General features: G+C 41.7%; 1 protein-coding gene across 1 annotated transcript; it reads right to left on the reverse strand.

Annotated features, from left to right (window-relative positions):
- Positions 1 to 383: 383 nt before the first annotated feature.
- Positions 384 to 23,052, reverse strand: LOC149204567 (RNA polymerase II transcriptional coactivator KIWI-like). The gene is made up of 4 exons (XM_089394754.1): positions 22,657 to 23,052; positions 22,436 to 22,541; positions 869 to 891; positions 384 to 761 (listed from the first exon to the last, which is right to left on the reverse strand). The coding sequence occupies exons 1-4, from the start codon at positions 22,789 to 22,791 to the stop codon at positions 714 to 716; spliced, it is 312 nt and encodes a 103-aa protein (XP_089250880.1). The 5' UTR covers positions 22,792 to 23,052; the 3' UTR covers positions 384 to 713.
- Between the last annotated feature and the right edge of the window lie 222 nt (positions 23,053 to 23,274).

The raw sequence follows: 23,274 nt of genomic DNA on the forward strand, positions 1-23,274 counted from the left end.
TTGCTGATTGTAGCAGGCCAGAAATCATCAAAATGTGTTCTCTCAGAAGTATAGTACATGACTGTCCTTCGGTTCATAACACTAACCAAAACAAGCAAAATCAAGACCTTTGGAATGAAAATTAGAAACATACATTAACCTCTAAAAAGATTGTTGTGATGAAAAGTTCAACTGCAGAGCAAGAGTACTGCATGATGTTCCGACTACATACACATGTTATCCATGTTGTCAATATATGACACAATATGCATCACCTTTAAGCATCATAAATACACATACTAAGTAATTACCATTATTGACATTTTATGGTTTTCTAGTGACAAGGGAAAAACCATGCAAAAGAGCATCCACGTACCCACACATAAAGATATAAACAAATAATATAAGATCCAAAACATAAAACGAGAGCCGAAAATTTCTGTATTATTTGTACAAGATAGATAGCATATAAACATATGCAAAAGCTCCAAAATAACACATTCAAATCAGTTATCCTTAAAGCTGCATGTCAAATTGTTGTGAACCAAAACGAAAGCCTAAAATTTCTGTATTATTCGTACAAGACTGTTTATACACAAAATTGCTGTTGAAAATAGAAAGAAATTGTTCCAAGTGTTGATAAATCCTCTTCCAAGTTAAATGAAGCCATGTTTGTAGCGTAGCTAAATTGGAACTTTCAGGCCTCTGTAAAGTAATATGAAGCTACTCTCAAGCTATATTTCCTTGTCAACCTCCTCAACATGATTGCGCAGCACCTCCCACTTCAAAGTAAAAAGGACATAAATATGAGCAAGAGATTAAAATCACGTGTAAGGGCTGAAAAGTGGTAAAAAAACAAACTACAACATATAAGAACTCAGAGTTATACCTGATCCAACGACAATGAAATACCTGTAAGAGGGACAGTAAACAATTTCCCAATATTAGTCGGAGTGCTAAAGATATAAGCATGGTTCTGGAAAGGCTATTAAATCTAGATATAACTAAACACATTCTACAGGACCTGCCAGGAAATCTTTGAGTAAGAAAGCAGGCAAATGAACCTTGTTAACATCCCTCTTTTGTTTGGCTATTATTGCTGTTTGCACTCACTAGTACCTTTGTCCTATTTTGGTCATTACTGGACATCAATACAAATTTCAATTTCTCCAATGTCCAGTGAAAGTTGAATTCTGAGGTTGAGTTCCACAATGACAAAGTTCCTATAACTCTTGATGTACCATGAGCTCTTTTCATCTTATGAACTTTACGACATTTTGTCCCCAGCCTCTCTTAAGAAACTCAGCAAATCAGTCTCCAATAGAGAAGAAAGAAAGATAAATCCAGTGCAGTTCTAAACCATTTCAGCAAAGTAGCTTTTTTAAATGTCTGAAACATGTCACCTTATCCTCGTGCAAAGTAAAATAAGTTATTTCATGAATTAAATTTAAATAATAATAATAATAAATTGTTGGTCATGTAATTTCAGTTTCATACAAGCATGGTGAAAACAAGCAGAACTGGGTGAAGGCCCTACCTTTCTGCACACCAAAATTGAAAAAACAGGAATTTCAGCATTAGCCTCTTAGCCTTTAAAATTAATATTTTCATGGGTTCTGCACTCAAAACACAGTTCAGGATGGGTGTTCTTTAACCTGAATAAAACAGATCAAGGTTTTGCCAACTTATATGCTGTTAGCAATACCATGAAGAATGTATTTCTCCAGATATGACGGATCGAATAATAGACTTCCTAACATAAGTTTGAATCATCTACAGTGACCCAGTCAGATATATCTAGTTGATTAGAAATCTATTGAATAATGGACTTACTAACATAAGCTTGAATCATCCACAGTGACCCACTCAGATATATGTAGTTGATTGGAAATCTCTAGTTTTATGACCTGAATAAGTAGCAGCAATAATTAGTCATGAACATTAGTTCCCTTTAAAAGACTGCAGAAACTAAAATCTCTGCACAGCGTTTAGCTTCCAATGAATGGTTTTTGCATTTGCTTTTGGTGGTTTTCTGCACATGGCTTTTGCTTTTGGTGATTTAGTGGCACATGGTGGTTCAATCCATGCTTTTCTAATTCTGGTTAAGGAAATAAGCTTGTAATCTAATCCAGGTTAATGGATTAGGGGTTTCAGATGTTGAAATTCCCTTGTACCCAAGATCTGGTCTATGTCTAGACTAGAGCATAAACACACTGAAGATACACAACACTAAAAGCACCTTGCACAGCAGAAATATAACAGCAGTGAAATCAACAACAATACACAAGAAATATTGGCCCAAATCTCATTTCTCATTAGTCCATCAATAAGAAAACATTAGGGCTTCTGTACCAGGGATCATGGCCCTTTATGAAACCTGATACAACTAGTATATGTAGTACACAAAATATAGGGGTTGAGGTCTAATCCTTCAGACCCTCAATCTACCCATCACAACAAGAACAAAATAGCTTGACTTACTTGTTGTAGCAGTCCTTTGCCTCCAGCCCTTTCTGTCCTCTTTGCCTTTGATGAGCTAGGCTGTCCTTTGCCTCCAAGATCATACAGAGATTAGCTCCATTAACCTCTGTCACACAGCTGCTCACAGTAGGGCTTCTCCTTCAGTCCACTGTATAAATATCAGCCTAAACTCTCTTGCTGTCAGGACTTCCCTTAGACCTAACAGTCTTCTTTTGCCAAGGTTGGCCTGCTGCTTTAGGCCATAAGCAACTTGCTACCCTCCTGGCAGACTTCCTTAATCAGCTACTCGTGGTCTTGGGCTGCTCCTTTAGCCCTCAACCCTTAGCCTTAAATTTGGCTGTTTGGTCTTCCTTCACCAAACAGGTTTCATAAGTTGGCTCAGCAATCCACACTACAACAAACAGCACTTATTTTCATGAGCCTCGCTGGCCTCCCACTGCTCTGAAGCATCTCAGCCTACTCTGCTCAATGTCTGACGCTTCTCGGCCCCCTCAGGCCTGCCTGTGGCACTCTGCAACCTGCGCAGACCTTATTTCAGCTCCACGGAACCTCACATCCAGCCTCCTAATTCACAAATGCAACACGTAGAACCTCAGCCTCCTCTTGGAAAAGACTCGACCTCCTTCTCTAGGGCAGAATTCAGCTTCCAAAACAGAAACAGACCACTTAACTTGTCCTCCTCTTGCTGATCTGTGGCTCTCTCACTTATGCTTGTTATTCTCACAAGATGGATTGCTATGAACGACCTCTCCATTTATCTCCAATATATAGTAAATCATGGGGTGTAAACCCCAACAGAAATGTCTCTTAGCCTAGTTGGCCGACTTGAGCCTACATGACCAAAATTAATTTAAATTATTTTTCTTGTTCTAAACCCACTACTTTGGGTCAAAACCCCAACCACTTGGGTAACTTGCCCAACCGACTTACTTTTGGTGGGTTTTCTCCATTCAGAAACACCTTCGAAGCTACCCAAATTTCAACACTCCCTTTTAGTGAGGAATGCATTTCCATCACACCTTGAAACCTCCAGCTCCTTAACTGTCCTCGCATGAGTCATGACTGTCCTTGCATAAGTCGTGACTTTCGCTTGCATCGCCCTAACTGTCCTCATATGTGCCACGTCTTCTTTTGTACTAAGCCTAGCTTCATCTTGCACGGTGCATGATTGTCCTTGCATGCAGCATGACTTTTCCTTGTGTGCTCCATAACTGTCCTCACATGGCCTACGACTTTCCTTGCACCACCATGAGTGTTCTCACATGGTTCATGAATGTCCTTGCATGGGCTAAAAACTCCACTCTCTCTCTCTCTTGAACCTGAAGATTCAGACTTCCATTGGGCAGCTGATGTTTCTTTGCAGTCTCTCTCTGAAGCTAGATACCCTCTGAGGGTACACAACCTCCATTGGCTCACTCTACTTTCCCTACCGAAAAGTGTTGCTATTGATCTTGTGTCCTTCCAAGGTTAGTCTCAAACTGTGGTCAAACACTGGGTCTAATCCACTCTAGACCACTGCAACTCAACTCTGCATGACTCATCCTCCTGGGTCAAATACCTCGTATGCACATGGCTCCACTGCTAGATGTGCGACTCCACAACCCAATGAAGATACTAACTCGCAATCAACCTGCCATCCTGACAAAGCTACCTCGTCCATGCCAAAGCACCTTTTCTGTTGAACATCTGCTCCATGTCCTAGGCAATATTTTTGCTTTCTGCAACAGCTCCCTCTTAAAATGCTTCCTGTGCACACTCTAATCCATGTGCTTCTTCAAAGTAGCTCTGATACCATGTTGAAATTCCCTTGTACCTCAAATCTAGTCCATGTCTAGACTAGAGCATAAACACACTAAAGATACACAACACTAAAAGCACTTCACACAGCAAAAATATAACAACAGTGAAATCAATAACAATAGTGTTGTTTTTCCATGGCACTAAAGGATCTAGGTAAGGGTCTTAGAATCTGTGAAACAACCAACTCAAAAGCCACAACAAACTACTTTGCACAGTGGAATATAAACAGCAATAAATCAACATGAGCACAAATAGACAACTTTTTACAATTTTTCAATAACCCAACTTTGTTATATTAACAAACTATAATACAATTGTGTAGGGCTCATGTATTAGGGATCATGGCCCTCATACAATCATTGATACAAGAATACAAAACAAGGATTGGTGTCAACAACTATGACAACCAATCTACCCTGAACAAGATACAACTAACCGATTAGCTGATGTAGTGCACCATCACAACTCCACTTGGTCGTATCCTTAACACATCTACAGGTCCTCATGCTCCCAATCTACAGATCTGCCTCTATCAATGAATCCTGCTCCTTTAGGTAACTAAACATGGCTCATCAATCTACCCTCCAGTTGATCATTAGTCCAACGAATCAACACATAGGGTCTTCTTGTGAGTTGTTCACAACCTTGTTTGTGAACAACTCCTAGACTGCACACCATTGCTCCTCAACACTTAGGGACTTCTTACCACTATTCCCTTCCTGTGTTGTTCCAATGAAGACAAACTTAGGGCACAAAGTGCTACCCTCTATCACTACAAGATGTCCTTCTCTTCAGCAAACTTGGGCTCAACAACTGGTCCATTTGGTTGCCTTCTTTTGTCCTTCAAGGAGTCAACCTCTGACCTCCAAATCTTGCCTCTCCTAGCAGATCTAATGTCCTCCTCAAGTCTGCACTTAGGGCTCAACAAAACACCTACTTGTTGCCCTCCAAACAGCCACAAGATACCCTTCAAATATGTCCTAAACTAGGACTCTCATCCTCTAGCAACAAAACAACTTGAAACAACAATCAACATACCTTTTCACTTGATTTTTGGGCATGTGCACACTGTTGTAGGATCTCGACATGGTTAGAGATTCTAACAATACTTGTTAGCCCCTACCAATTTGCTTCAAAATCCCTCCTCTAACTGCGGTTTTGTTCCTCCTTCAAGTTGCTTCCATGCGCTGGCTTCTAGCCCACTGTAATGCCTTTTGGCCCCCTCCAATTTGTGGTTATAGGGCTCGGCCCTCTTGCCAAGATACACAGAACCTGCAGCCCTATTCAAAGAGACATATCACACAAAAACTACCCAAAACTAATCATCTCCTACTCGGCATTGCTCCTAATCAACTTGACCCTCAAGACAGTCACAAGAAATCACCAAAGCAATCTTTCTCACCTGCGTTTGAGCTCCTTCTAATCTGTGGCCACTTCAAAGGTCTATTCCTTATGTTTCGTTGCACTTTGATGTGAGGAATGAGGTCTCTCCTCTCTCCTTTTTATATGTTTCTCTAGGGTGACGTCTACCCCTTCAAGAAGGGTCTCCTTAACTAAGGTCGACTTGAATCTTAAGATAATTTGCCCACTTGAAACACAAAAATTTATTTCTCCACAATGACAAGGGATCTCTTGGTGCTTGAAGTTGCCCCTTGCTCCTCTAAGGGTGCTCTGTCATCTCCAAGTGTAAGTCATCAAGTCTCTCCTTGATTTCACACCCAAAAGCTTGGGTGAAAAGCCCACATCTTGGGTACTCTTGCCCACAAAGCCCATGTGAGTCAAATTCCTCAACAAACCTATACCCTAGGGTTTGGAGTACCTCCCAAAGCTACCAATCTCAACACTCCCTCTTAGTGAGGGAGGAACTACCAAGACTGGGAAGTAACTCGTCATCATTGTCACTGTTGACGACACTACCTCAACTCTTGGCGCTCACAACTCTAGCATACCCTAAAGCATGAACTACGCCCTTCTCAGAAGTGTCATTGCCACTAGAAGCCTCCTGCTTCTTTTATTGAAATAGTTTCATGCCATTCCACGGTTCCTTTCCGACTATAGAAGCACCCTTGCTCCCCACTAAGCACACGCTCTTGTTACCTTGCACATTCTCCCTCTGAACCTGCAAACCTCTACTAGAACTCGACTCCCTCTGAACCTCTAGAACCTGGACCTTCTCTTCCTTTTGCTTCTCATGATCTATAGGCTTGCCCATCAGCCTGTATAGACCATGCTCTCTAACTCCAATGACCACTCCACCAAAGCTAGAGCCTTTGGGCCTAAGCTTTGCTTTCCCATCCTGGAAAATCACGTCAAACCCCTTCTACTCGATCACTGAGACAGACAATACGTTATATCTAAGCTTTGGTACATACAGTACATCCTGAACTTGCATCAACTGACTTGACTCCATTCTGAATGGCATGACACCTGATCCTCTGATCTCCTTCTAACTCTTGTCACCCACCACCATGTGCAACTTTGAGTCCCACTCAGCTAGAGTCTCGAACACATCCTGCGAACTTGTCATATGCTTTGACGCACCACTATCCACGTACCATGCAGCCTTGTCGATGGTAACCCTCGAAGAAATGGGAGATCAAAGCAAAATCCTCACTCTCCAATCTCTTAGAGAGGCCATCTATCTCAATAGAAGTGGCAACACTTGCAACCACCTTCCCCTTCTTCTCATTATCTCCCTGCTTTTTTTCAGACCATAGTTATCAGAAGCGAACCGATCATTGAACCAATAGACCCACCAAACCAGGAACCGATCAGAACCAAACGGAAACTAGTTAAAAAACCAGACCAAAAAATTGGTCAACCAAAAACACAAAATATCCAAATTTTAAAGAAAATCATATATATTCATGTGCATCCATATGAATCCAAACCATTTATACACAAACAAGTAAAAGTTCTCATTTATATAGCATGTAAGGGTGCACATAACCAAAACAGCATTGAGTGCAATCCATCTCTGAACCGAAAATACATCAACAAACAAGCTCCACATGGCCTTTAACATCCAAAAAAAATTATGCTACAACAAATACCTACATATCATCAAAATCATTGCCTATATTGGGATCTTCATCATCAATATCACCCTCTAAGCATTAAAATAAGATAGAAAAAGCATAGCATGTCAAGTCAAGATTTTGTTTGAGTGATGGGTAATTTTTTTAGTAGGTCTGTGATAGAGGAGTTCGACAACCAATGCCACTAACATCAAGGTACATAGAGGGTTTGGTGCTCTTGATTAAATACTAGTTCTATACCCTCGTACATGACAAAATCCAATGTAGCATTGCAATCCCCCCAATCTTGAAATCCTGGAAAACTGTTAAGTCTGTTGGATTTTGAGTGAGATCTAAAATTCTACTTTCTCCATATGAAATCCAATGAGGTCAAAACCACTCTCAAACATCCTGAGTCAGTTCAGTGAAAAAAGGTCGGTTTAGTACCAACCTGACCGGTTTTGTACAAGAATCGACTAGTTCAGTACCAAACCGGTCCAAAACGGTTCAAGTCACCAATCCAAATTGGTTTTGGCCTCAAACTAGTCGAACCGGTTGATTCAAACTGGTTCGGTCCAATCCTAATAACACTATTTCGAACACTTCATCGAATAACTGACCATATTTGCCATAGTTGAAACACTTCAACTTTCTCAAGTCCTTCTTTTGCTTGCCTTGCATCCTTGCTGCAAGAGCCACGTCATCATCAAAAGCCTTCTTATTTGAATGAAGATCCTCATCTCACAATTCTTCCTAAATAAAGTCATCCCACATCGTATTCCACACTGGTAACTTCTATCTGACAATGATCCCTTTGATGAATGGCTTCCATTGTGGAGTAAACCCCTTCAAATCAATCCTCACAATCTCAAAATCTATAATAGCCACTCTGAGAGCAGCAAGCTCATCTCGAACCTGAGACAATCTCAACAGATACAAAATCACTCTTTCACCCTTTGTCATCTTGGTGGCATTCAACTTATCCTGCAATACCAACTGTCGAATCTTGTTCTTATTTTGGTACAAATCCAGAAGAGCTTTCCACATCTCATGGGCAATTTTCTTCCCAGACAGATGAGGTATCAAAGGATCCTTAACACCATCTAAAATGATCAACTTGGCCATCGTATCCATCTCTTCGTACACTATTAGCTCCTTAGGGTCAGTCAGCTTCTTGATCTCTTTCTCGACAAAGTCCCAAATCTTGTTCACTATCAGAACCAACTTGATCCTTTCCTTCCAAGGACTATAGTTGGACAACCCTTCCAACTAGTCCTCATATCGCAGACCAACTGACATCTTTGACATTGCTATTAGTCTTTCAACAAGTGACCAACTCCCTCTTTGCACTCGTTGTGCACACTATGATTCACTAGCCCTTTAAACTAGCTTTAATCCCATGTTGTTTTTCCACAACACTAGAGAAACTAGGTTAGGGTCTTAGAATCTCTGACACAACCAACTCAAATGCACAACAAACTACTTTGCACAGCAAATTATAAACCGCAGTAAATCAACACGTGCACAAATAGAAAACTTTTTACAATTTTTAAATAATCCACCTTTGTTATATTAACAAATTGTAATACAAATGTCTAGGGCTCTTGTACAAGGGATCATGTCCCTCATACAATTATTGATACAACTATGACAACCAACCTACCCTGAACAAGATACAACTAACTAACTAGTTGATGTAGTGCACCATCACAACTCTAATTGGTTGCACCCTGAACACATCTGTTGGTCTTTCTACTCCCAATCTACAGCTTTGCCTCTGTCAATGAATCCTGCCCCTTTAGGTCACTAAACACGACTCATCAATATGCCCTCTAGCTCATCATTAGTCCATCAATGAATCAACACAGGGTCTTCTTGTGAGTTGTTCACAACTCCGTTTGTGAACAACTCCTAGACTTCCCACTACTACTCCTCAACACTTGGGGACCTCTTCCCACTATTGCCTTCCTATGTTGCTCCAATGAAGACAAACTTAGGGCACAGAGGGCTACCCTCTATCACTGTAAGATGTCCTTCTCTTCAGCAAACTTGAGCTCAACAACTTGTCCACTTGGTTGTCTTCTTTTTTCCTTCAAGGAGTCAGCCCCTGACCTCCAAATCCTGCCTCTCCTAGCAGATCTAATGTCCTTCTCAGGTTTGCACTTAGGGTTCAATAGAACTCCTACTTGCAACCCTCCAAACAGCGACAAGATGCCCTTCAAGTTTGTCCTAAACTAGGACTCTCATCCTCTAGCAACAAAACAACTTGAAACACCAATCAACATACCTTTTCACTCAATTCTAGGCTTGTGAACGCTGTTGCATGATCTCAACCTAGTCAAGGCTTCTAACAATCCTTATTATCCCTACTAATCTACTTCAAAATCCCTCCTCTAGCTACTTCCATACATCGACTTCTAGGGTTGCTTCTAGCCCATTGTAATGCCTTTCGACCCCCTTCAATATGTGGTTACAAGGCTCAGCCCTCTTGCCCAGGTGCATAGAACATGTGGCCTTATTTCAAAGAGACAACACACAAACTCACAAAAATTGCCCAAGAACTGATCCTCTCTTACTCGCCCTTGCTCCTAATCAACTCAGCCCTCGAAATAACCGCAAGAAGTCACCAAAACAATCCTCCTCACCTTCATTTGAGCTCCCTTCTAATTTGCGATCACTTCAAAGGTGTATTCCTTATGTTTCGTTGCACATGGCTGTGAGGAATGAGGTCTCTTCTCCCTCCTTTTTATACTCTAGGGTGACAACTAGCCCTTCTAGAAGGGCCTCCTTAACTAAGGCCGACTTGAATCGTAAGACAATTTGCCCACCTCAGGTCGGGGGTCATCACTCTAATCCCCGACCTATCCATTCAAGTTGTCTCCCAACAACACGTTGTGGAGGGTAGTCCCTATGGAAGAAGGAAATGAGAGACAAGTTGCAGCCAACAAGTCCAGGAGACATGATTGAATGGCCTAGCCACTGGGTTAATTTTAGAAAGACTTAATGATTAGATCAAATTTGAATGTGAGACCAGTGCTTTATGGAGTCAACTTCTTACTTATTATCAATTAGATGCCAAGTAACCGGATGAACAATCATTGCTTGGATGTTTGACTAGCCTAAATGAAGTGCAAAACCTACAAGCTAGGTGAAATGCAAAATCTTGATTAGTGTTAAGATAGATGCCTATTCTAAATGTGACCTTCCTCTTAACTGTTCTGGAATTAGTCTCTAGAGTACGTTGTGGAATTAGGTAGTTGATCAAGTTGTTAAACTCTCGATTCTCCTTATCCCTCATGACTGTCTCATCTTTTTCGGAGGGTACTTCTTTCTCTTTCCCCTTTTCAGGTGTTTCTTCTTCTTCTTCTTCTTCTTCTTCTTCTTCTTCCCAAAGTCGAGTGGGTTCTCTGTCTTGATAATTTCTCCTATATGTGACACCCCTATGTTGAAAACTGTACCAAGGAGAGGTGTTACTAGGCTTTTATCCCTTTTAGCCTAGTGAGCACATTAAGTATTTTTACCTCAATGATATTTATGATTTATATCAATCTCTTGGGTGGAAAAGGTACTTAGAAGTGTTGTACCATGTACGTTTTCTAATATTAAAGTCGCTTGTATTTTATAATGTTACTTTATGTGAAAAGTACTAAGTGTACTTTTCTAATATTAAAGTGAGGTGAAAAATCACTTTATGAAAAAAATTAGAAAAGGTACACAACTTGAAAAAGTTACTAGAAGACTTTTAAGTGATGGGGCCAATGTATGAAGGGGATCATTTGGGAGAATTGATCTCAACCACACATCTTGAGATTTGAGGATGAAATCTCAGCAATTGGATCCTAGGTTTAGGGATTCATTTTTTTCCAAAGAGACGAGGAAAAGGAAGGCTCATTCTTCACTTCACACTTGAGACAGCATGAAGAGAAGAGAGGAGAAGATAAACTTCATGAAAGAGGAGAGAAATTGCAGCTAGATAAGAGGAGCTAGAGAAGGAGGAGAACCTTCAGTGGGCAAGAAAATCGAGGAGGAAATAGCAACACAATTTTTAAGGAACTGAGGCATAGTTTTCAAGGGCTAGCAACACAATTTTCGAGGGTTTTTTGGGCACAATTTTTTTGGAGGTTTCGAGCACAAATTTCGAGAAGGGAGTTGCTCAATTCAAGCCCAGAATTTGAGGCACAAATTTTGGAACAATCAACCACAATCAGTACAACTATCGAGGAGGATTTCAACGACTATCTACCACGAAAATTGAGGCCAAACAATCACCCTTCAACACAAAAATTGAGGAAGCAATTGCACAATTTTCGAGGCAGAATTCTAGGCATGAATTTTGGGGAGCTGGGCAGAGAAAAAAATAAAAATTCTAGGCATGTAATTTTGTGGAAATCTGAAAAATTCAATGGGCACAAATTTCTAGAAAAGAGCATTGCTACAGCAGAAAAGGGAGATAAGTATTGTGTTTGTATTATGTACTTATTCTAAATTTCTCATGCAATAAAATCTTCCTTTGAAGACTAGTTTTCCCCAAGAGGCTTTGAGGTTTTTCCAAGATCAGATTGACCAAAAATTAGTGTCTCAAATGTGTTGAATGCTTCCATAAGTTTTGCATTAATTATCAGTTGATAGGAAAGTGAAAAATTAGTAGAAGCACTCTTTAATGTTTGCATTAAATGCATTCTGAAATTTATATCAGCGTGACAAAACATGTGGGTTGGGCCTAAACAAACACATGCAAACATGTAAACTATGACAAGGATGCCGATCATGTAAATTTCTACAATAAGGGCACAGATCATTTAAATTTCTACAATAAGGGCGCAAATCATTTAAATTTCTACACCCTATAGCGATGTTCTTCGTAACTCATTAAACCTCTATTAAATTTTGCCCTTTAAACTACACAGTTGTCCAAGACCATGCTCTAATACCACTATAAGATACCCTCTCAATTTTCACCAACAAATTTCTAACTTTTGCTGAGTTTGTTTTTGATGTGTTTCGTCAAAGAGTTTATGGAAATATGGTTGCAAGTGTGTTTTTCATCATATATTTCATATAAAATGAACACAACATCATAGCAACACCATGAAATCACTTCAACTCAACAAAATGTAATTTGTATTACACCCAAAAATAATACATACCTTTAAATAGGCATGCTCCGGCAATAATACAGACTCGAGAGATGTAATGATAAATACCAATGGTTTGTTGATCAACATATGCGGTTGTAGGTGGTTGATACTAACCTAGAAAACACCAAAAATGCAATATTTACTTTATCGACAGTAGTAACACGTATTCAGCCTCAAATCTTATGCATACCTTAACCCAACAAAATAACACTCAACCCTTTGGTTCAATGCTAACTCACCCCCTACAAAGGAAGATATTCAGCCCACAAATGGATTGTTGAACTCTGGTTGAACTCAGGCCCTAGTATCAGCACGACCCCTTTAGCAATGGTCTCAATTTCTTGTGCAAACTCAACTAGCAACAAAGACATATCTTGGTCCCTTTTTATGAGTGAGATGTTGGGAATCACGATTGTCATTAGACTAAAACCCACAGGTGTTAGTCAATGATCGCATCGCCATAGATAAGGATCCACAAGAGGCGGTTAGTCCATGTCACGAAATACATAGGGAGTGTTGGTTTATCCAATGTCCAACAATCTCCCCCCCCCCCCAAAACGCGAGTCGGGTGTGTGTCAAACTCATGACTTACGCTTTGATACCACTTGTTGGGAATCACGATTGTCGTTCGACCAAAACCCACAAGTGTTAGTCAACAATCTCATCACCAGAGATAAGGATCCACGAGAGGCGATTGGTCCATGTCACCAAATACACAGGGAGTGTTGGTTTATCCAATGTCCAACATGAGAACTCTAAGCCTCTCAACCCATAAACTCAGCCAGCAACCAAGGTGAACTAAGCCCCCTTCTCTTCAAACTTCGACCAGCAAATGAACCCTTTGTAACATTACATGGCCAGCAAGGAAAATGAAGGTAACTCGACCTTCCTTGGACAACAGACTCAGCCTCTTTAGAAGTGCAAACTCATCCCCCAAAATAGATCAAGATAAGGCCTGTATGAAGAGAATATGAAATAACACAAGTCAGAATTTAAAATCAACGAATAACACCTCTAACTTACTTATTTTGTTAATATCTTCTTCTCTACTGAAGCACAATGGCGAAATTTGAGTGATCTTGCTCCCAAAACTAGCTACAGTGTATGGTTTCAACACCGAAACTAGCAACTAGCAAAGAGGGTTTCCAAAAACCCTAGACTCTTCCTCAAGAGCTCTCCAAATTTCTTTTTCTCAAGTGACGACAACACCCAATCCACTTATTCCCCAACTACAGGTGCAAATTCAATCAGATATTCCAAGGGAAAGGCTGGCAATGCTCCTTCTGAGTTTGTTTTCTGCTTTAGCTGCAATGAGAGAGCTGCACAGAATTTTTTTCAAAATTAGAGGCAAAATTGAATGCAAAGAAAGTGGAGAAAACTCAATTGCAAGTCAAAACAAGAGAGTTGCGAGAAGCTGAAATAAAGATGCTTAGGAAAAGTTTGGCATTCAAAGCATCTCCCATGCCCTCATTCTAACATGAAGTAGCTCCAGCAAAGGTTGAGCAAAAGAAGATACCTCTTACCGCCCAAAATCTCCCAAGTTAGGGTGAAGAAGGAGATATGTTGGTGTAGAAATTGAAGATGACCAAAAAGAAGGATGCAAGGGATGTGAGCAGTCCTCATTCTTGAACACAAGGGGGCAACTTTTGTAGCAACTAGACATGCAATTGCTTGAGGACAACCAATGACAACAAGGGGGGACTGTAAGGTCCCTTGTTGATTAATTGCCCACAGGAGGACAGAATGGCCTGTCAAACTCCATAGGCTATATAGTCTTGATAAAGGGGTAAAAACCTAATTTTTCCAATGTTGCGGCAACATTGTGCAAAAGTTGGGTTGGTTGGGGCGAAAAAACCCAAAATTTTCTTTTTCTTATTTTCTATATGTTTTGGAAAGCAAGGAAGCTATCGATCTGGAAGCTTGGTGACAAATCAAAGGCAAAAACTCAAATCCATTTAAGACAAATCCAAGGTAGTCTTTGGTGCATTATTCTCTGTGACAGACAAATTTTCCTATGCTATTTCTAGCATTTTTGGTGGGCAGTTCTGAGGCACTTCAGCCTCCCTAAGGCAGAACTCAACTGTAAAAAATTCTGTTTTCCCACCTCGGTTTTCAGTTTCTCCTTATTTCTCCCATGTAGTTAAATGCCCATTCCCATAACCATACATTTAACAGACTGAAAAAAATAAATATTGCTGAAAACACAAATTCTGGAAATTTTTCAGAATGCTGGAAATTGCAGAATTAAAAATCAACAATTAAAAACAGCCATTAAAACACATTAAAACACTGATATTTTTGGTCAACTTGACCCTGGAAAAACCCCCTACAACTCTTGGGGAAAACCAGTTTGAGAGCTCTTCTTTATTTCTGAAAATTGTCTTTTTACAGTGAGAATTATTCAGCAAAAAATCAGCAAGCAAATTTACAACTTATCTCCTTTCCCGTGCCTCACAGCAATCTGGAAATTACAGCAAACAGGACAGCAATAAATGCTGTACGACCTCCGTTTTGTGTGCAGAAAAATCAGAAAACTGCTCCTCGATTTTTGTGCAAAAATCTGCCTTTCACTATGTGCTGAATCAGCTGTACAAATCTGCTCAACTACTGCCTTGGAATGTGTGCCAAGCTGCTGTCTCCTTCTCCTTCCTGCTCAGAAATCTCTCTTGCTTTCTTGCTCTCCTTCTCCCAATCTGCTCATGAAAGAATGAATGACCTTTTCCTCCTTTTCCTCCTTTAATATAACTCCAAGTGACTTTTGGGTGATCTCTAAATCCAATGGCTGAAATAGATTTAGATCAATGGTTGAGATTAAATGCTCATTTAAATCTCACTTTTTATTTTTTAATTCACCCCACTTTAATAAAGACCCAGTTAGTCATTTATTTCCAAAGTCACTTTTCCTTTCTAATTTTTCATTGACTTTATAAAAGTCACTTTAAAATTAGACTTAATAACTTTATCACTTAAAGTCACTTTTAAATTAGATTTAACTTTATAAAATTATAAAGTCACTTTAGGAGAAAAATTAAATTCTTTTGGACACTTTTCCCTAGGCCAAAGATCAAAGCCTAAGGGAACCACCTATCCTCCGGTACCAAATTTCAACACTCCCTCTTACCGAGGAAGGTGTTCCTCACCACACCCATCTTGTCTCTGAAGTAGACATGCTTGCCCCGTGGTAAGGCTTTGGTAAGGATATCTGCAACCTGCTCATCAGTGGAAATATACTCAAGCTTCACAGCTCCCTTCTGAACATAGTCTCTGATGAAATGATATCTGATCCCGATATGCTTTGACCTGTCATGAAATACTGGATTCTCCGTGAGTTTAATGCAACTCTGATTATCACAGTAAATCACTGAAGGTCTCAACGGCTGACCAAATAAGCCAAACAACATCTTGCGAAGCCAGATGGCCTCACAACTAGCTAGACTGGCTGCCATATACTCTGCTTCCGCTGAACTCAGTGCTACTGACTGCTGCTTCCGGCTGAACCATGACACTACTGCTGAACCCAACCCAAAACAACACCCTGAAGTGCTCTTCCTATCAGAAGCACAACCTGCCCAATCAAAATCAGTGTATCCTGCCAATCTCACTCCATCTCCCTGCCTGTAGTCCAGACCATAATCCACTGTCCCCTGCAAGTACCGCAAAATGTGTTTTACAGCCACCCAGTGAACCTTCCTAGGCTCACACATAAACTGACTCATCGTGTTGACTGCAAAACAGATATCTGGTCTAGTGTTGACCAAATACATCAAGGAACCAATCAGCTGCCTGTACAATGTGGGATCCACCAACTCGGAATCCGAAGCATGAAGCTTCTTCCAGTTGGTGATCATCGGTGTCGACATGGGTCTACAATCCTCCATGTGGAATCTGCTAAGGATGTCCACAATATACTTCCCCTGCCCCAGGAAGAAATGCTCCTCCTCCTGCCACACCTCCAAACCCAAAAAGTAATGCATCAAGCCGATGTCCTTCATCTCAAACTCCGCCGCAAGATCTCTCTTGCAGTGCTCTATGAGTCTCTCTGCACCTGTAATGATCAAGTCATCCACATACAGCACCAGAATGAGAGGCTCCTCACCAATCACAATAAAGTAAAGGTTCGGATCTGCCTCACTCTTTGTGAAACCCATCCCCTGCAAGTATGCATCTATCCTGGAGTACCAAGCTCTGGGAGCTTGCTTCAGGCCATAAAGGGCCTTCTTCAATCTGCACACATGGAGTCCTTCCCATGCACCTCAAAGCCCTGTGGCTGCTCAATGTACACCTCCTCCTGTATGAAGCCATTGAGAAATGCGGTCTTCACATCCATCTGGTGGATCTTCCAACCCATCTCTGCTGCTATCGATATAATGGAGCGGATCGAAGTATATCGAGCCACGGGAGCGAAGGTCTCCTCATAATCAACTCCCTCTACCTGGGAGAACCCTCTAGCCACAAACCTCGCTTTGAATTTCTCAATGCTGCCATCTGCAGCATGCTTTACCTTGTAAAGCCATCTGGAAATAACCACGGATTTGCCCTCAGGCCTCGGCACCACCTCCCAAACATCATTCTTCATGATAGAAGAATACTCCTCATGCATGGCCTCTCTCCAGACCTGCTGGCTAGCTGCCTCCTCATAGCTAGAAGGCTCAGAGTCAAGGATGCTGGTAACCATCGCCATATAACTACAAAACCTCTCAGGTGGTCTACTCTCTCTGACCGGCCTCTTCGGCTCAGCAACAGATGTGGCATCTCTCAAGGTGTCCTGAAGCCACTTGGGCTTCCTCTTCCCTGAGCGCACTTCTTCCACCGGAGAATGAAACTCCTCCTCATCATCATCAGTAGCCTGAACTCCTGACTGTCTGTCTGCTGTCCTCCTGCCTGCACCTGAACCTGTAGAAGCTGAGGTACCGTGTGAACTGTCCATCAGTGGACTCCCTAGTGAACTGCTCTGTGAACTGCTCTGCATGCTGCCCGGAGCACCACCCCTCTGGCTCGATGAGCCACTGCTCACTGACGGACCTGACATCCTCATAGATGTACCTTCGGATCCTCCTGATCCCTGCCCACTGGATCCCTGCGACTGACTCAACTGCTGCTGAGGGTCTGGCTGATCCAGATACTCTAACTCCCGTGACCTCCTAAAGGCCCTGTCCTCCTCGAACTTCACATCCCGTCTGACAACAACTCTCCTCTGTGCAGGAATGTAAATCCGAAAGGCCTTTGAGGTCTCACTGTAGCCCACAAAGATACCCTTCTCTGCGGTGGGCTCTAGTTTGGTCCTCTTCTCCTTGGGTATATAGGAGTATGTAATGCATCCAAAGATATGAAGATGACCAAGATCAGGCTTCTTCCCAGAGAAAGCCTCCTCCGGAGTCATGTGCCCCAAGGCACGATGCGGACTCCTGTTCTGCAAGTAAACAGCTGTGTTGCAGGCCTCTGCCCACAAGAACAATGGCAACCCCTGATCATGTAACATAGCTTTGGCAGCCTCTATGATGGATCTGTTCTTCCTCTCCGCAACCTCGTTCTGCTGGGGGTTGTAAGGAACAGTGAACTCCCTCCTAATGCCTGCCTCCGCACAATAGTCAACAAACTCTCCAAGGGTGTACTCTCCTCCATTGTCCGACCTCAAGGACTTGATCTTTCGGCCTGTCTGTGTCTCCACAAGAGCTCTGAACTCCTGAAACCGCTTGAAGACCTCACTCTTGGTCTTCAAGAAATAAATCCAGGTCCTCCTGGAGTGATCATCAATGAATAAAACATAGTACTCATACCCACTCAAGGAAACATGAGACATCCGACCGCTCACATCGGAATGAATCAAATCAAGTATCCTCGTCACTCTGCTGTCACTGCTGGGAAAAGGGGATTTGGCAAATTTGCCCATCGCACAACCTCTGCAAGTATCAAAGTGATCAGTACTGAAATCTGGCACACCTGTAGTGATCTCCCGCAATGTCCTCAAGGCTCCATGATACATATGTCCCATCCTGCGGTGCCAAATCTCACACAGCTCAGAACTGCTAGCTCTGCTGTCGGTACTACTGCTCAATGCCAAAAGGCGCTGAAATGCAAACTTGTACACCTTTGCATGGCGTACACCTATCACTCTAGCTGAATCAGCTGGAGTGTCCCTGGGATACATCAACACCTGTCCTCCCCTGAACAGTACGTCATATCCTCTGTCCTCCAAAGCTGAGACGGATATGAGGTTCTTCCTCATCCCTGGCACATAAAGAACCTCTGACACCTTCAAGGGAGGTTTGGACTCCCTCTGAAATGTCACTGTCCCCACCCCGACTGCTCTAACAACTCTGTCATCACCGAGTACTACCTCAATATCAGTGCCACTCTCTGAAAGCTCTGAGAAGTACTCACGGACTCCTGTCATGTGACGTGAAGCCCCACTGTCCACATACCAAATACCTGTAGATACTCCGCTAATCGAGGGAAAAGCATGCTCCCTCTGAACCTGTGTGGCAGGTGATCCTGCACTAGAGGACTCACATGTAGTGAACGCAAACTCCCGGTCAAAACGACCTGCAAAGTCCTCAATCTCAGCTGAAGCTGCCACGTCCTGGTTCTTTCCCTTCTTCTTCTTCTTCTCCGGACACACAACTGCATAGTGTCCCATCTTTTGACAATTCCAACACTTCACCTTGGAATAGTCCTTCTATGTGTTCCCCGGTTTACCTTTACCTTTGCCTTTGCCCCCACCACTGCTTGTGGAAGCCTGCTTCTTCCCTTTGCCTTTCTTGCCTCCTGCCACCAGTGCTACATCCTCATCCTGCTCAACTGGCTTGGCTGCCCCAAGCTGTCATTTCCTGATCTCTGTCTGAATGCAATCATCCCAAAACCTCTCCCATGTGGGAAGGGTCTCACGTGCACAAACCCCATCAGCAAAGTTCAACCATGAACGGGGGAGGCCATTCACTGCAATACGCACCAACTCAGTGGATGGAATGGCCTCTCCAATCGCTGCCAACTCATCTCTCACATTGGTAATCTTTGTGAGATATCCAGTTGCACTATCATTACCCATCTTAATGTTCTTCAGCTTCTCCTTCAGGACCATCTTCCGGTTCTCATTGGTACTCTGGTAGAGATTGGACAATGCTGTCCACATCTCATGGGCATTGCTCTTTCCTCTCACATGAGGAATGCAATGGTCTTTGATTCCGTCTAGAATCAGCCTCTTACCCTTATTGTTCTTCTTTTTATACTCAGCCAACTGAGTAACATCAGTGGGCACAACAACAGGGTTCTGTGCGGTATGCACCATGATATCCCAGACTTCTGCCTCCTCAAAGATACTCTGCATTCTCTCCTTCCAAACGCTGTAATTTATATGCCCATCCAGCCTATCCTCCACCCTCAATCCCAATGACATCCTGCTGTCCTAAAACTGAAAAATAGCACTGCTGTAGTAAAGATAAAACTGCTGTTTATGAAAAAATCAGCTTGCTGGAATTTTCTGAGTGAAAAATCAGCAACTGTAATTTTTCCTTTTGCTGTCCCAAACTGCCCTTCAGCACTCAAGCTCTGATACCATGTAAAAATTTCTGTTTTCCCACCTCGGTTTTCAGTTTCTCCTTATTTCTCCCATGTAGTTAAATGCCCATTCCCATAACCATACATTTAACAGACTGAAAAAAATAAATATTGCTGAAAACACAAATTCTGGAAATTTTTCAGAATGCTGGAAATTGCAGAATTAAAAATCAGCAATTAAAAACAGCCATTAAAACACATTAAAACATTGATATTTTTTGTCAACTTGACCCTGGAAAAACCCCCTACAACTCTTGGGGAAAACCAGTTTGAGAGCTCTTCTTTATTTCTGAAAATTGTCTTTTTACAGTGAGAATTATTCAGCAAAAAATCAGCAAGCAAATTTACAACTTATCTCATTTCCCGTGCCTCACAGCAATCTGGAAATTACAGCAAACAGGACAGCAATAAATGCTGTACGACCTCCGTTTTGTGTGCAGAAAAATCAGCAAACTGCTCCTCGATTTTTGTGCAAAAATCTGCCTTTCACTATGTGCTGAATCAGCTGTACAAATCTGCTCAACTACTGCCTTGGAATGTGTGCCAAGCTGCTGTCTCCTTCTCCTTCCTGCTCAGAAATCTCTCTTGCTTTCTTGCTCTCCTTCTCCCAATCTGCTCATGAAAGAATGAATGACCTTTTCCTCTTTTTCCTCCTTTAATATAACTCCAAGTGACTTTTGGGTGATCTCTAAATCCAATGGCTGAAATAGATTTAGATCAATGGTTGAGATTAAATGCTCATTTAAATCTCACTTTCTATTTTTTAATTCACCCCACTTTAATAAAGACCCAGTTAGTCATTTATTTCCAAAGTCACTTTTCCTTTCTAATTTTTCATTGACTTTATAAAAGTCACTTTAAAATTAGACTTAATAACTTTATCACTTAAAGTCACTTTTAAATTAGATTTAACTTTATAAAATTATAAAGTCACTTTAGGAGAAAAATTAAATTCTTTTGGACACTTTTCCCTAGGCCAAAGATCAAAGCCTAAGGGAACCACCTGTCCTCCGGTACCAAATTTCAACATCAACCCCTTCTCTGAGGCAACTCTGGGCTACTTCTAAGGCAGCTCGAGCATCTTTGAGGCAATTTTGAGGCAATATCAGCCTTTTGAGGCACTGCATGACTAATCTGAGGCAAATTTGGGCTATTTCTGAGGCAAATCAGGTACCTCTACGGTGAACTCGGCCCTTCAAGGCACCATGAGGCTTTCCTAAGGCTACTTCAGCCATTCCCGAGGCAACTCGGGGTATTCTCTGACGCAACCTCGGCCCCCTCTAAGACAACTGCACAACTTTCCTGAGGCAATTTTGAGGCATCTTTGGACCTCGGAAACTAGGGATTTTGTGGCATCTCTGCAGCCAGATTCGCGGTATGAGGCAAATTCGTGCTTCTATGACATCCTTGCAACAAAGCCCAGTAATCTGAGGCAAACTCGCTCAATATTCTCTGCGTCTCTCTACTCAAGAAATTCAGCCAGGCGTGCAACAAGGAGACAAGATTCCAAGGCAGCCAAGCAGCAAGTTATCAGCTGGTTAAGGATTGAAATTTGGCCCTCATAGTATACATATTGTTACAAGGATACCTTTAGTGAATTAATCAGATTCTCTAGAATAAGATGAACTGTCATTTTGGAATCAACTGAATTGCTGGATTGATTTATTATACTTGCTACAGTATTGGGTTGTACGCAGTTTATATCTCTGGTTAATTGGATAATCAGTCGTGTTCAAGTTTTTTTATCATTGCTGTTGAATTATTGTGTGACTCGAGGAACAAAATCTTCTATTTATATCCATGAAATTTTATATGTTGGATAACCCTAGCTAGAAATAGAACCCTAAATTGCCCTAGGACCTTACAGAAAGTGGGAAACTAGCATGTGCCCTGTTTTGTTGTTCCAAATCAAACTAAAGTTGTTAAAATTTTGGATAATTTCTGGACATGGCCATCTCCAAGCTTCCTCCAAAGGCCATCCAGCCAGGCTCTCTCAGCCTGGGCACTTCCTAGACAAACTAATCAGGCAGTGCCTTGTCAGCTTCTCAGTGATTTATACTGTAGCGGATACTTCATCCTCCCCGTTCTCTTTTTTGCCATTCATTTAGAACAAATATTCAGTGGCTTTCTTTTCTTTACCGTATTATTTTTATTTTTTAGCAGTCCTGTCACTGGTTACAACTATTTGCACTACCTACTCCCATTGGCCTATTCTTTTAATCACTGGTGGACATCAATGAAAATATTTGTATCTTCTCTATCTTATCTACCACCGATACTATGATATTAGAGCTGCATTGTCCATTTAAAATTACTTTCATACAATAATTTTGCCGCAATGTTCATTCAGTACCCACATTCTTCTCATTTTGAGAGTTGGAATCCAAAACCCTAACTGAATTAACACCCATAAATTCAAAAATAATGGAAATATGAATGTAAATGTAGTATTGTAAATCGACGAACCTTTCTTGCCAGGCATCTGCTTCCCGTCCTTCGTGTAAAACTCACGAATATCCACAAAAATCTTTCCTTGCCACATTCTTACAGAAACTTTGCGATTCCTCGATAACTGCACTCAATAATAATTTTATCAATTGGCCATAGCAAATTATAAAGACGTAATGGCGGGCAGATTTTGGTATGAAATAATAGCTGAAATCGTGAGAGATTGAAGAAGAGCAAACCTCGCAAATCTCGATTGCACCACTGTCATCCGGGACAAAATTTTTCTTGCCTTTCTTCTTCACAGGAGACTCGCCATCGCCCTCAGAATCATCAGTCCCGACGTAGTCATCCTTTCGCTTCCCCCATTTCGACATCTTCGTCGGCCAAACTGTTGTAACCACACCAAAACCTACCGACCGAGTATGACTACCTGGAGAAAACCTCTAGCGAATATTTCTTTTTCGGATTTCTGAAAAGGGTTTGACGGGATTTTAATGGCTGGAGGCTCTAGTCGAAGCTCCGGTTGGTGTTGGCGAAGCAAAACGCAATGGCGGGAGATTAAAACAACCCGCCGGTTCCGTTCCTATTTTATACTAGGTTGCAACCTGTGCCACCGACCCTTACCCTCACCGGACGTATAAGAAGCCTCCTCGTGTATCTTGGAATACACACTCCCTTAATCGAAAAATGCACACTCCATGCCTTAATGGAGGAGGAGGAGGAGGTTGTGCTATGTTTAGTGATGCTAGTGGAGTTGTGCTATGCTATGGAGGTGTATTTTGGAATACACACTCCATGTCTTAATGGAGGAGGAGGAGGAGGAGGTTGTGTTATGTTTAGTGACGCTGGTGGAGTTG

The sequence above is a fragment of the Pinus tabuliformis genome, chromosome 1_2, assembly GCF_031772625.1.
Source record: "Pinus tabuliformis cultivar Carrire ecotype Pingquan chromosome 1_2, CPIR1, whole genome shotgun sequence".
Lineage (NCBI taxonomy): Eukaryota > Viridiplantae > Streptophyta > Pinopsida > Pinales > Pinaceae > Pinus > Pinus tabuliformis.